The following is a 15,076-nucleotide window of genomic DNA, read 5'->3' as shown; positions in this document are numbered from 1 at the left end:
CATTAGAAAATAATCATAAGTAATAATTTATCATGATTCCCAGATATAGAGAAAGAATCATTCAAATAGAAATAGATATCATAGAAAATTAATAAAATAGAACTAGAAATATCATAGGAAATACCATAGAAATATTATAGAATAGATATGGTGTTTAACTGTGTTTAGAAGGCAAATGGGGCTCAGGGAGTGAATTTTTTCTTCAATTTTATTCAATAAATGCAGAGTGGCCACCTCAAATTTGTTCCACCAGTAATTCTGATCTCGCTGCATTTCCCACAGAATAAAAGAGAACCAAGGAATCCATCCCTGCTCCTGAAAACAAAAAGAACCCTCAACTTTTAAAATAGCTGTCATAGAAATACCATAGAAATATTATAGAAATAGATATCATGGTATTTAACTCTGCTTAGAAGGCAAGTGGAGCTCAGGGAGTGAATTTTTTCTTCAATTTTACTTCATATAAATGAGAGTGAACACCTCAAATTTGTTCCACCAGTAATTCTGATCTGACTGCATTTCCCACAGAGTAAAAGAGAACCAAGGAATCCATCCCTGCTCCTGAAAACAAAAAGAACCCTCAGCTTTTTAAAATAGATATCATAGAAATATCATAGAAATAGATATCATAGAAATATCATAGAAATGGATATCATAGAAATATCATAGAAATATCATAGAAATATTATAGAAATAGATATCATGGTGTTTAACTGTGTTTAGAAGGCAAATGGGGCTCAGGGAGTGAATTTTTTTCTTCAATTTTACTTCATATAAATGAGAGTGGCCACCTCAAATTTGTTCCACAAACAATTCTGATCTCACTGCATTTCCCACAGAATAAAAGAGAACCAAGGAATCCATCCCTGCTCCTGAAAACAAAAAGAACCCTCAGCTTTTTAAAATAGATATCATAGAAATATCATAGAAATAGACATGATTAATTGTTAAAGAAATAGCTCAGGGTGAACAATAGTCATATCAAGAAATATTTTCCAAACAATTAGATTTACATAAAAAGAAAGATCATCATGTAGAACAAAAGAATCAGCTTTAAAATAGATATCATAGAAATATCATAGAAATAGATATCATAGAAATATCATAGAAATAGATATCATAGAAATATCATAGAAATATCATAGAAATATCATAGAAATACCATAGAAATATTATAGAAGTAGGTATCATGGTGTTTAACTGTGTTTAGAAGGCAAGTGGAGCTCAGGGAGTGAATTTTTTCTTCAATTTTACCTCATATAAATGAGAGTGGCCACCTCAAATTTGTTCCACCAGTAATTCTGATCTGACTGCATTTCCCAAGAATAAAAGAGAACCAAGGAATCCATCCCTGCTCCTGAAAACAAAAAGAACCCTCAGCTTTCCAAGGCAGTGATGTCAGCTCACTGTCCCAGAGCTGTGGATAATTCCTTTGTCATTGTGAACATGTCCAGGCTGTGTGCAGGTTGCTAATAGGATTTGTGCTATCTGCTGGATTAGCACAGCTCCATTTAATCAGATGTCCTGCTCTGGGACTGTCTGCTGGCCATGCTGGCAGCTCCTTGTTAAGTTTGGGCTCTGATTTTGCAAATATTTTGCTTTTCATCCATGTTTGGAGTGATGGGTATTGGCAGGAAAGAGGGTGAGGGAAGAAATGTCAGCCAGGCTGTTGATGGCAGAAAAGGGATTTTTGCTAAACCTCCTTAGAAAGTTTCTGTGCTTGAGTAAAATATGAACAATTTGGCTTGAAACCCTCTGTGTTACAGTGGCTTGGTGGGATTGTGTCAGGCTGTGCTAAAAATACCTTGTGGCAAGCAAAGTTTGACCAGCAAGGGATAGAAATTCAAAATATTTGACTTAATGATAGCTGTGATTTCAAATGTAGGGTTTTTTCTTTTATTTATGGAGATTATTCTCAGGACTGAGAGAGGGTGGAAGACTCCATTCTTTTTTTTTTTAATAGGAATGGTGTAAGAAAATTAAATAAATTTTTAGGAAGTATTGCTTCATTGCTGTTACCAGCAGAGGAATTTCAGAGAGGAATAACATTTAACAGTGTTTGGATGAGTTGTATCCAGCTCTCAAGCATCAGGCTACAAATAAATGTGAGGGTGTTAATGATAGCTTGGTTTTAATAACTGGATTTAATTGGATTAACACTTGGAGCTGTGGGAAGGACACTGGAGTTGTTGCAATGAAATGAGTGGAGCTGAGTTCTTTTCTGCCACTGTTTTCTGAGCAGTGAGTGAATAATTCTTATTCTTGAAATAAAAATGAGTCCACTGGGATGCTGAGTGTGTCTCCATTTGCAGGGAGCACATGGAAGCTCTGTAAGGGTTCCTGCAGCTGAAAAATCCAGAGCAAAGCTGTTGGGGACACACCTGACTGGACACACAGGAATACAGCTCATTTTAGAGAAAAGCCACCCCTGAGCTCTTTCTTGCTCCTTTTGACACAGCTGAATTGTGAAGTTTTGTTGTATATGGAAAGTAACAAATCAGGCAAAGTCAGATTATTTTCCTGTGTGGGAAACAGAGGAGCAAAGTGACTTTTCCTGGTGAGAAATGAGGGATTTGGGTCACTGGGAGGAGGGGGCCAGGGAAGGCCCTGAGGTGCCCAGGTTGTCACCCAGCAAGGGGAGAATTACCCCAAGGTGCTCTGCTCAACAGGATTAGGGCAAATGAGCTTAGAGCAGAGACACTTAAGCACTTCAGCCCTGGGAAGGTCTTGAGGGGGTTGGAGAAAGTGAATTTTATTCCTGAGGAGCTGCCTGCAGGGACACACTGCCATAGGCCAGGCCAAGGCAGGTAAGCAGGGTTTGGCTCCTATTTCTGCACAACTCTGGGGGAATTGGGGAAAAGGAGTGTGGAACTTGAGCAGGGACTTGTTCCTTGATTTGGAAATGCAGGAACTTCTTTGAAAATTCCAGAAATAGGATCAGCATCCACATCAAGCTTACAGATTCCTCTAGAAACTTTCTTGTTTAAATGCCTTTAGAACATGCCAAGAAATAAAAATCTATTCCATGATACTCAATTGTGCTTGTTTGTGGTGAGCAGACTGTTCAATATATGGCCCATGTCTGTAATATAAATAAATCTGTATGAAATTTCCCATCTATCAAGAGTGAGAATGGATAAAAGCATTTTCCCCCATACATTCTTCTGACCTCACCTGATCCCCTTAAGGATACTTTTTAAAATACAATACTAGCAAACTCTGATTTACAGTATAGCTAAAAAGGACATGGGAGGCTGGAACCCTTTTTTCCTCCCACAGATCTCGTATTTCTACCATAAATTCAATTGTCTAAAACTCAGTATAAAAGAAACAGTGGAACAGCCAAGCTGGTTTGCTGTTTGTCCCATAAATTTTGAGTTTGCTTCAGAGAACTCCTATATTTGAAAGCCCTTGGCTGCTGCAGGGTTGTCATTTCCTGAGTGAGTTGAGTCCTGTTGGCAGGAATTAGCACTTCCTGTTGATGTTGAAACAACAAAGACTACAAAGAGAATGTGGAAATGTGCTTGAAACAATTCCTATGGATGCTGACAGAAAGGCAGCTCAGTTTGGAGTTGCTTGGGATGCACAGTTGGAATTCTCAGGGTGGATCTATCTTCAAGATGGGAAAATGAACTTTCTTCATGTGGCTTTCTTCCTATGATAAGGGTTCATCTCCCTGTTCCATGCAAAGCTTTGTTTCATTGAAATGCCAGAGAATTCTCTCTCTCTCTCTCACAGTGCACAAATTCTGCAGAAAGAAATGGGTGCTATTTTAAGGAGAGCAGCTCTGCTCTGACTGACGTGAGATTATTCCTCCTATTGTAGTTTTAAATAAAGCTGCATGTAAAATATGTAAAATCTTCCCTGTGGATCCTTGTACCTGCAGCTGGAATTCTTGGTGTCCTGAGTGTTTGTTGCAGTCTCATCAGGGAGTTGCTGTGACCTTGGGCAGAGCACCAAAGTTCTGGAATTTCTTGCTCTGAAATAGGAATGATAGCATCTCTGAATTCTTTGTCTGGAGTGGTCAGTGTTTGCTTAGTGGGAAATTGTTATATATTAACTCAGAGAATGGCAGAGCTAGAAATGAAGAAGCTGAAAGATCTCAAAAATGACAATTTATTCTAAATTAACCCTTTGTGACAAGAGCAGTGCTTTAGTGTTTCACCAGGTGTGACACGCTCCAAATTCTAACAGATACCCAGCCCAGAGTGTTTGTCTGAGATGTAAAATGAACAAAACAGCTTGAGAAGACAAAAGAGCATTGCAAGGAGAGCAGGATAATGAACCTCTCAGGATGGGTTTTGTCTTAGCTGGATTTGGGTGAGCTGACCAAGCAATCCTCAGGGGGCTCAGGGAGGAGGAACAAACCCAGATCCAAATGAAGGGAAAGGGCCTTGAAGTTGTGTGAGTGGAGTTTTGGGAGAGAAGCCAACTCAAATTCCTTTTCTCAGATACTGTGGGTTTCAGAGAAGAGGAAAAAATGGTAAATGATGCTGTGACAAGATCTGGCATCTGTTCCTAGAGGTTTTCAGTTTGGAATAACTACTGTGGAGAGAGAGAGCTGCAGCCTAAGTCTGGCTATGGGGGATAGAAATATTTAGGGAATATTGAAGTCTAAACTATTTTGAAGCTTCTTTTAACAGGGATGTTTGTTCTGCTACTCTAATTTACCTTGACAGTCTGTTCTCTGTTATTGTGGCTGCATAAAAATGTGGAAGTTCTCCTCATCTTTCTCCTTGGGAAGGGCTTTGAGAGGAAAACAAACCCCACATGCTTGCAAAGATAAATAAGCTGATTAAATCTTAACAGAATAATATGTAAAGCTGCTAGCAAAGCATTTCCTTTATTTAATGGTAAAGGGTCAATTCTGGCTAATAAAATATTCTAAAATCACACATTAGCAGTGTCAGTTTATAAACTGAAATTGAAATTTGAAATTGGAACCAATTAATCTTGTTCTGCAGCAAAAGATCAAATCCATCAGCATGTTTCTTCAGCATCTTCCATTGCTATCAAGCTGCAGAGATTTTAAAACAGAAAATTAAGGAACAGCTGAGTTGGGGATGTGGATTGCTGAGGAAAATACCAACAGTATCTTTGTGGAGCAGAGATTTTCAAAGAGAAGTTGTACATTTAATAGGAAATATTAATGGTTGTGATATTGGGGAACAGCCCAGTAGCTGAGCAGCTCTAAAGGCAAAAGCTGAGGTGGTTTCAGTGCTTGTGATGTTTCCTAAAGCCTCTGTCTTGCAAAGATTCATTTGATTTTTGCCTAATGGTAAAATCAAATGGCTCAAAGTGAATATTCCAGTATAAAATATATAAATGTAATTTGGTGCTTATGGATAATGGGAAAACAGAGGCTTAGAGGGGAGAAGTGTCTGATGGATGGATGTGGTTTCTCAAACTCCTGCCTGAACCCAGAAAATCCCTGGATTTCCTCTGACAGCACATTCATGTCACAGCCTGCTCTGGGATCTGAGACATTTCAGCAGTTACCAAATAAAACCCTGAACATTTGTGAGTGATCTCCTTTTCTCCACGAGCAGAACAACATTTCTCATAACTGTGATGTTGCAGACAGTTCTTGGAGCATTTTGCAGTGCTTGTGTCAGTGTAAATCCTTTTTCTGCTCTGCGAGGGTTCCTTGCTCTGCTCTGACTCCCATGTCTAAAATCGGTGTTACCTGCTCACTCAGTCTTGGACAACTTGAATTTATACAAAATGAATCAGAACATGAAAAAAGGAATGAAAAAAAGGAAAAAAGATGAGGCCTGGAGGAGAGAAATAAGTCCAATTCTATTTGATGGAAGCAAAGCACATCCTACACTGAGGGGATTTCAGCCACACATTTCCACCTGTGTTTATAAATCAGTTTGCTATTTTTTTTTCAAGTTTGAAGTGATTGAAAAGACTTGTAATTTCAAACTGTGCCTTCTAACCGTGCTGCTTGTGGCTGTTTTTCAGATTTCTGGTTGTTTCAGAGGTGGCAGTGGAGCACACCTTTAGCACAGGAAAATGAGCGAGCTGGACCAGTTACGCCAGGAGGCCGAGCAGCTGAAAAACCAAATCCGAGTATGTGTTGTGCCCCAGCAGCCATGGCTGTGTGCTGGGCTGGGCAGGGATGGTGCCTGAAATGCTCCCCCAGTGCCAGAGTTAATGAGCAAAGGGCAAGCACATATAGAAAATGACTTTTTGCTCTTTTATATTGTAAAAGTTGCAGAAGCAATGCACAAAATTGCTGATGAAAATGAATGTTTGCTGAAGTTTTGTATGTGCTAGGGCATAACTAAAGTTAAAAAAACTGATAAAAATAAGGTCAGTGATAAAAGTTTGTCAGAGTTCTGTCCAGTAAGTTGTTAAAAACCTCTGAGGCTCTCTGAACAAGCAGTTCCTCTGCTTTTTGTGGTGAGAGTCTTGTTGCCTTTCTTCCAAAAGAAGAAGAAATTTCCAAGTTAAATGCACAGTGTGTGTTGGCAGCAGGCATTGCATTGTGCTAATGCTGCTGTTAGTGTGGGTCCTCTCTGGGTGACAGAAATGTTCTCTGAACCTTGGCTTGATAAAACAGAGATAGAAATGTACAGAACTCCATCCAATTTCTCTCATTTCCTTCTCTTGCAGGATGCTAGGAAAGCATGTGCAGATGCCACCCTGGCTCAGGTAAGAATTTCAGACTTTACCAGGAATTAAGAAAACATTTCCTTTACAAAAAGAAAATGCTGTGTAAAAAGGTGAATCTGCTTTTGCCTCCTGTAGCAATTTTTTTTTTTTTATTTTGCCTTTGGGTGTTTTCTTCCAGAAATAAGTACATGTTTGTCCAGCTCCTGAGAGCAGTGGCCTTGAGCAGAGATTTCTTGGAGTGACTCAGGGCACATTTCTGCTGCTTAATGGAAAATAATGCTGTGCCCTGGAGCTGGAGCAGCAGTGTTGTTACCCTGCTAATCAGAACCACAGGGCCTGCTGAGGTTAAACTTCTTCAGTGTCTGCCACATTTATCTGTGCAGGAGGAGAAAACCCAGATCAAAGGTCTGAAATCCTAGAAGTCTAAGAAGATATGACCTAAGCAAAAGAATTTCTGGGAGTGTTTATAAATGCAATAGGCTGCTTGCGTGGTGTAATAAAGACATGCTGCTTAAAATTACATAACTTGTGAATGGAAGGCAATCAGTATTGAGAATGTGGGGCTGTGGGAGATGTGTGTGAGGGGAGGAAGTGAGTGTGTGACCTTGTCCTGTCTCAGATCACAGCCAACATCGACCCCGTGGGGAGAATCCAGATGCGCACCAGGAGAACACTGCGGGGACACCTGGCCAAAATTTATGCAATGCACTGGGGCACTGATTCCAGGTGGGTGCAGAGCTGCCTCAGGGGCTCCGTGCTCCACGTGGAGTTCATCATTCTGAGGAGTCAAACACTGAATGCCACCATTTTCCTCCATGTTTTGTAACCCAAGCCTACATTTGATGCCAAAATCCCAGTCCTTGTCTACTGAAAATACAGTAATGGTACCACATGGGTTCTGAGGAACTGTGGAAATAAAGTAGATGCCATTATCAGTTGTCTTTCTTTTCCTTTTTTTTTCCATCCCTCTTAACTACTGATTAATTTAAACAGAACTAAATGCCTCAGGTTTCATTCTCTTTTCTTTGCAATGTTCATCACCTTGGCTGCCCACAATGATTGTGTTTCCCTGCTGTTTCCTCCCTAGGCTTCTAGTTAGTGCCTCCCAGGATGGCAAACTTATCATTTGGGACAGCTATACTACAAACAAGGTAAGGCCAGCTGATCCATTGCTGTGTAATTCAGTTGTGAAAGCATCAGGAGGAGCTGTTGCTCATCATCATTTTGGTTCTATTGCTTTCCTAGTCCTAAATCCAAATTTGGAATTCTCTAAAACAATCAAGTTGTGTGTAAAGAACACAGCAGTGCCTTCAGTGTGTGAAAATGTGCACCACAAATGGAGAGCAAGGAAAGACTTCCTTCTAAAGAATATTTTAATTTGTTTTAATACTGCAGGAAAGTGATTAGCAGAGAGCAGATGAGCATCTTGCACCAGAAGGGGCAGAGATTTTGGCATAGGCAGATGAATTTGTTGTCTGCAGTGAAGTCCTGGAAGAGCTGACATGTTCTAATGAGTCATCTCTTGGTGGCTGCAATCACATGAGGCAGTTCAGGACTACTTTTACTTTCATTTGACAGTGATTGGTGTTTACTGATCATGGCCACTGATCAGGGCTGGCAACAATTCCCATGTAGCTCCTTGTGGCTAAGTTGACAGAGCTGCTTTAGTCTGATTTTATTCCAGATAAATTTTCCTAACTTGGCTCCTCATAGCATTAAAATCAGTGTTAGAGTGCATTGGAGCAAATGGCATCACTTTGGTAAAAAGTTAATATAATATGGTTTGCAAATTAAAATTAAACCCTCTCATTTTTACCTTCATCCCCAGCCTGCAGGTAAATGTCATCTAAATTACTGTGACTGCTCAGGATGGTGAAATCATCACTGCATCCATGATTTCTGTATTGATATCTTCAATTCTTACATCAATGCTAATTAATCCATGCAATATTCTTTTGGCAGTTCCAGAACACACTTGAAGTTGTCATCAATTTGATCTTTGCCTAATGATAAAATAAAATGGCTCAAAGTGAATATTCTAAATAGTAGAGACTAATGGAATATTCTAGACTTCTTGGTAGAAGACTTCCAAAAATGAACTGGTTGTGGGTTTGGGACAGGTTTGGGGTTTTTTAACTTTTCTTTGCTGCAGGACCACTGATTCCTGGCTGTTTCTCTGCTTCTAATGAAATTTTTCCTTAAGAAATTCAGGCGCATTGTTAATATTGCATGACATATCACCATATCTCTAAGACTAGAGACTGTATGAACAAATTCAAGGGATGAACACAATGAGTTAACAAGACAGAACAGGTTTAGCTTCTATAATTATCTAAAAAAAGTTCTTTGAGCAGAGAATGACAAGGAACCATGGGGTAGTTATTTAAATGTGAAGCTTGATTGCTTGCAGTGGGTTTCCAAAGAAGGATTTAATGGCAGTGGCAGCAGCGATTTCCTTACTTGTTCATTCACAGCATCTTAGCCTGGAATTGGCACTTTTGCTGACTGTGCTTGGAAGTCAATATTTTCTTGAACCTATAATAGACCCATAGTAATCAGAGCACTGAAATGAAATCGTTCACTTTGGACCAAAATTGCTGATGGAACTGGAATGAGGAGAAGCAAATCTGAGCTTTTATTACGTCACTGCTTGTTCTGACGAGCTCTGTGTGCGAGTCACCCTCAAAATAGTTCAACGCTCAAACAGCTGTTTTTTTCTTGCTTCTGTGCCAAAACCATGATCCTGTCTTGAGAAACAGGTGAAAAACTTTCTTTTGAATGCAATTTCTGCAGCTGAAGTGCTGACCTGTGTGTGTTGCAGGTGCATGCCATTCCCCTGCGCTCCTCCTGGGTCATGACTTGTGCATATGCTCCCTCTGGCAATTACGTGGCTTGTGGTGGGCTGGACAACATCTGCTCCATTTATAACTTGAAAACTCGTGAAGGGAATGTCCGTGTCAGCCGTGAGCTCGCTGGGCACACAGGTGGGTGCTGCTCGCAGTTACCTCAGCACAGTGAAAATTAAAAAAAAAACTCCTTTAAACATCATTTCCTAATTACAATCTACTGCTTTTCTCAGGCAGGAGTTTAGCTGCAGACTGCTTGGTTTTTAGCGTTTTTAATCAGTTTTTCAGCTGTAAAATTGAATAAAAACTTCAAGCTGGAAGTTGATGTTTGCAGGTTTTCATATTTTCTGCTGTAGTTTGAGTTCTGTGCTTTGTGAAATGGAGGTGGTTGGCAGGCAGGCTGATTCTGTAATCAGAGTGCTTCCACTGATGGTTTGGCAGATGGGATTGCAGGAAAAAAGATGCTTCAGAGCATCCTGATGAACTTCTTTGGTTCTGCTGTTGGGAAACATCCAACATCCACGCTCAGGTGTGTGTCCTGACCAGGAATGCAGTTTATTTTGCTCAATGGTTTGATGCAGTTGAGGCCATCAGCATTTGTTGCTGCTGGATGAGACTGAGATGATTTCCTTGGAAAGTTGGGTGTGTGCAGTGCAGGCTCACTGGGATCCTGCCCACCTTGGCCAGTGGATTCCACACTGGAATTCCACATTTTCTTCCCCTTCCCTTGCTTGGGTTGGGGTGGTCTCTAAAGAGCCAAACCACAAAAATATTGCAGATTCCCATACAAAAATCATCTGTTGCATTTTAGGCTTTCAGTGTGTTTTGCTGCAGGCTCAGGAGAGGAGGAAGCAGCTGATTAGCAAACCAATTTGCCTTTGCAGGGTAATCTGTGGCCTCATTTGTGCACCTTTCTTGTGTTTGCAGGCTACTTGTCCTGCTGTCGTTTCCTGGATGATAATCAGATCGTCACCAGCTCTGGCGACACCACTTGGTAAGCTGGGCCCTGGGGACAGCACTGCCACAAGGGCTTTTCTCACCCATTGTCTGTGCCTGAAGGAAACTTTGTCCTTCACAAACTTCATCATCACCCCCAGCACTCTGGTGACACTGCTCAAATGTCACTTTGTGCTGGCAATTTCAGCCCTGGGAGCTTTGGCTGTTTCCTTGTGCCCATGTTCTGAAGAGCCTGACCTAATTCTGTGTAAAGATGTTCTGGGAAATTTTCTTGCTGTGACTATTTGGTTTTCAGAAATAACTGTATTAGACTAATGATTTTCCTCAAAACTCCTTTTGTATTCAGTATTTATTACTTAAACAGTCATGTTTGGATATTTCTGATACAGAATGTAGCTAACGTTGTTATTCAGAAGAGCTCCTAGAAAATATTCTCCAGTGACAATAGCTGGGTTTTTTGAGGAGAATGTAGGTGTATATCTTCATAAATACTGGCTTCTGAACTAAAAAAGGCCTCCATTTATTTTTCATGGATTTTTCTATTATATCTATTCCTTAAAAGCCTTGCAGTTCTCTCAAGGAGCAGCACTTAGAGCAGAGGTTGTCTAATAAATCCCTGTCCTACACAATGCCAGTCTCTCTGAATGCCTGATTCTGAGTAGCTGTGCAATATATATGAGATTAAAACCAAAAAATGTTTCTGAATGTGTGCTGGTGTTTAGAGAACCCAGTAAACTCTAACAAAATGGGAGGGTTTGTAGAAAAGATGCTCTTTGTAAGAGAGCACAGCTGCTGCAGGAGTTGTGTAGTAATTCTGCAGCTGTCCTTGCCATCACCTCAGTTCATCAAAGGACTTTAGCAAAGTACAGGCACATCTTGTTTACCTGGTTTGAACCTGCTGCTGACGGCTCTGGTTTGCTGAGAAATTACAGAAATTAAAAATCCCAACTTCCTAAAGTGTTCAGGCTTCTTCTTAAGCAGGTGATAGTGTTCTTTCATCCTTCTGTACTCTTAATTATCACTGTTGTAGTGATTTGGCTGACTTGCAACTTTAGGATCAGACATAATTCACCAAGTTACTCATCCTCTGTGAGTTTATAAAATGAGAAATGCTGGCTCAGCTTTACCAGTGCTGTTTAATTGAGGCTGTGGTGGTGCTGGATGGCAGCCATGGCAGAGAACTTTGGGAAGAACAGCCCTCAGTGCCAATCCCCAGTTTTTTCCACTGTTTTTCAATTTAAAACCCTCCCAATGTTTTAAAATTAAGGATAGCTTTAATATCTTCTGTACCAATTAATCTGTAACAGCCAAACCAAAAATACTTATTTCTATTGTCAGGATCAATGTTATTAATACCTGGATAAAAAGCAGTGATAAAAATACCTCATGAAGGAGCACAGATTTTTGCACAATTAATCTGCAACAGCCAAATAATTCAACCAAAAATGTTTATTTCCATTGTTAGGATCAATGTTATTAATACTTGGGAGTTTTACCTCAGGAGTGATAAAAGGACGTCATGAAGGAGCACAAACGTGTTGATTTTTGCACAACTAATTTTTGCTGAGTTAATTTTTATACAATTAATCAGCAACAGCCAAATAATTCAACCAAAAATATTTATTTCCATTGTTAGGATCAATATTATTAATACTGGGAGTTTTACCTCAGGAGTGATAAAAAACCGTATGAAGGAGCGCAGATGTGTTGATTTTTGCACAATTCATTTTTGTACAATTAATCTGCAACAGCCAAATAATTCAACCAAAAATGTTTATTTCCATTATGAGGATCAATGTTGTTAATACTTGGGAGTTTTATCTCAGCAGTGATAAAAACCATCACAAAGGAGCAGAGATATGTTGATTTTTGCACAATTCACTTTTGTACAATTAAACTGCAACAGCCAAATAATTCAACCAAAAATATTTATTTCCTTTATCAAGATCAATACTTGGAGTTACTATTACTTGGAGCTTTAATAGTTTTTAATAATACTTGGAGTTTTAATACTTGGAGTTTTAATACTTGGAGTTTTAATACTTGTTATTCATACTTGGAGCTTTAATAAATACTTGTTATTGATATTTGGAGTTTTAATACTTGTTATTGATACTTGGAGTTTTAATACTTGTTATTGATACTTGGAGGTTTAATACTTGTTATTGATACTTGGAGGTTTAATACTTGTTATTGATACTTGGAGGTTTAATACTTGTTATTGATACTTGGAGGTTTAATACTTGTTATTAATACTGGGAGTTTTACCTCAGGAGTGATAAAAAACCGTATGAAGGAGCGCAGATGTGTTGATTTTTGCACAATTCATTTTTGTACAATTAATCTGCAACAGCCAAATAATTCAACCAAAAATATTTATTTCCATTATCAAGATCAATACTTGGAGTTGCTCATACTTGGAGCTTTAATACTTGTTATTAATACTTGGAGTTTTAATACTTTTTAATAATACTTGGAGTTTTAATACTTGTTATTGATACTTGGAGTTTTAATACTTGTTATTGATACTTGGAGTTTTACCTCAGCAATGATAAAAAACCTCACAAAGTAGCACAGATGTGTTGATTTTTGCACAATTCATTTTTGTACAATTAAACTGCAACAGCCAAATAATTGAACCAAAAATATTTATTTCCATTAGCAAGATCAATACTTGGAGTTACTAATACTTGGAGCTTTAATAGTTTTTAATAATACTTGGAGTTTTAATACTTGGAGTTTTAATACTTGTTATTGATTCTTGGAGCTTTAATACTTGTTATTGATTCCTGGAGTTTTAATACTTGTTATTGATTCCTGGAGTTTTAATACTTGTTATTGATACTTGGAGTTTTACCTCAGCAATGATAAAAAACCTCACAAAGTAGCACAGATGTGCTGATTTTTGCACAATTCATTTTTGTACAATTAATCTGCAACAGCCAAATAATTCAACCAAAAATATTTATTTCCATTATCAAGATCAATACTTGGAGTTACTAATACTTGGAGCTTTAATAGTTTTTAATAATACTTGGAGTTTTAATACTTGTTATTGATACTTGGAGTTTTAATACTTGTTATTGATACTTGGAGTTTTACCTCAGCAATGATAAAAAACCTCACAAAGTAGCACAGATGTGTTAATTTTTGCACAATTCATTTTTGTACAATTAAACTGCAACAGCCAAATAATTCAACCAAAAATATTTATTTCCTTTGTTAGGATCAATGTTAGTAATACTTGGGAGTTTTACCTCAGGAGTGATAAAAAACCTCACAAAGTAGCACAGATGTGTTGATTTTTGCACAATTCATTTTTGTACAATTAATCTGCAACAGCCAAATAATTCAACCAAAAATATTTATTTCCATTATCAAGATCAATACTTGGAGTTACTAATACTTGGAACTTTAATAGTTTTTAATAATACTTGGAGTTTTAATACTTGTTATTGATACTTGGAGTTTTAATACTTGTTATTGATACTTGGAGTTTTAATACTTGTTATTGATACTTGGAGTTTTAATACTTGTTATTGATACTTGGAGTTTTAATACTTGTTATTGATACTTGGAGTTTTAATACTTGGAGCTTTAATACTTACTTGGAGTTTTAATACTTGTTATTGATACTTGGAGCTTTAATACTTGTTATTGATACTTGGAGTTTTACCTCAGCAATGATAAAAGACCTCACACAGGAGCACAGATGTGCTGATTTTTTCCTCTTTGGTGATTCTTGCAGTGCTCTCTGGGACATAGAAACTGGCCAGCAGACAACCACGTTCACTGGGCACACTGGGGATGTGATGAGCCTGTCCCTCGCCCCCGATGCCCGGTGTTTTGTGTCTGGTGCCTGCGATGCCTCTGCCAAGCTGTGGGATGTCAGAGAAGGGATGTGCCGGCAAACCTTCACCGGCCACGAGTCCGACATCAACGCCATCTGCGTACGTGCTGCTGCCCTGCACAGTTACCCAAGGGCTGGGGGATGCTGGGGAGGGCTCCATGGATATCAGAAGTTAATTAATTACTTTGTTATGCTATATTATTCTATATTACATTGCATCTAAACTGGATCTGCCCAGCACTCAGCTGCCCAGAATCTCGTGACTGTCAGCCAGCAGTCCTGACACACACACTTGGTCCTTCTGGGAGGAATGCTGAGGAGAACTCCATGGATATCAGAAGTTAATTAATTACTTTATTATCCTATATTATATTATATTACACTTCATCTTAACTGAACTGCCAAACATTCAACTGTCCAGAATCTCATGACTGTCAGCCAACAGTCCTGACACACACACACTTGGTCCTTCTGGGAGGAATGATGATATCAGAAGGCTAATTAATTACTTTATTATACTATATTATTCTGTATTACATTACATCTAAACTGAATCTACCAAGCATTCAGCTGCACAAAATCTCATGACTGTCAGCCAGCAGTCCTGACACACACACACACTTGGCCCTACTGGGAGGAATGGTGAGGAGGACTCCGTGGATATCAGAAGTTAATTAATTTACTTCATTATGCTATATTATTCTATATTACATTGCATCTAAACTGGATCTGCCCAGCACTCAGCTGCCCAGAATCTTGTGACTGTCAGCCAACAGTCCTGACACACACACTTGGCCCTACT

At 38.9% G+C, this 15,076-nt stretch overlaps 1 protein-coding gene across 7 annotated transcripts in view; it reads left to right on the top strand.

Annotated features, from left to right (window-relative positions):
• Window positions 1-15,076, top strand: part of GNB1 (G protein subunit beta 1) — a 45,624-nt gene that overhangs the window by 23,215 nt on the left and 7,333 nt on the right. For all 7 annotated transcript variants that reach the window (XM_064730428.1, XM_064730426.1, XM_064730427.1 and 4 more), the window contains exons 3-9: window positions 5,968-6,075; window positions 6,622-6,660; window positions 7,241-7,347; window positions 7,709-7,772; window positions 9,443-9,605; window positions 10,395-10,461; window positions 14,173-14,374. In XM_064730428.1, coding sequence (XP_064586498.1) covers window positions 6,019-6,075; window positions 6,622-6,660; window positions 7,241-7,347; window positions 7,709-7,772; window positions 9,443-9,605; window positions 10,395-10,461; window positions 14,173-14,374 — 699 coding nt within the window. In that variant the 5' untranslated portion in view covers window positions 5,968-6,018. The remainder of the gene's footprint in view (window positions 1-5,967; window positions 6,076-6,621; window positions 6,661-7,240; window positions 7,348-7,708; window positions 7,773-9,442; window positions 9,606-10,394; window positions 10,462-14,172; window positions 14,375-15,076) is intronic.

The sequence above is a fragment of the Zonotrichia leucophrys genome, chromosome 21 (assembly GCF_028769735.1).
Source record: "Zonotrichia leucophrys gambelii isolate GWCS_2022_RI chromosome 21, RI_Zleu_2.0, whole genome shotgun sequence".
Taxonomy (NCBI): domain Eukaryota; kingdom Metazoa; phylum Chordata; class Aves; order Passeriformes; family Passerellidae; genus Zonotrichia; species Zonotrichia leucophrys.
Note: the sequence above shows the minus strand (reverse complement) of the source record. Positions and strands in the feature narration are given on the sequence as shown.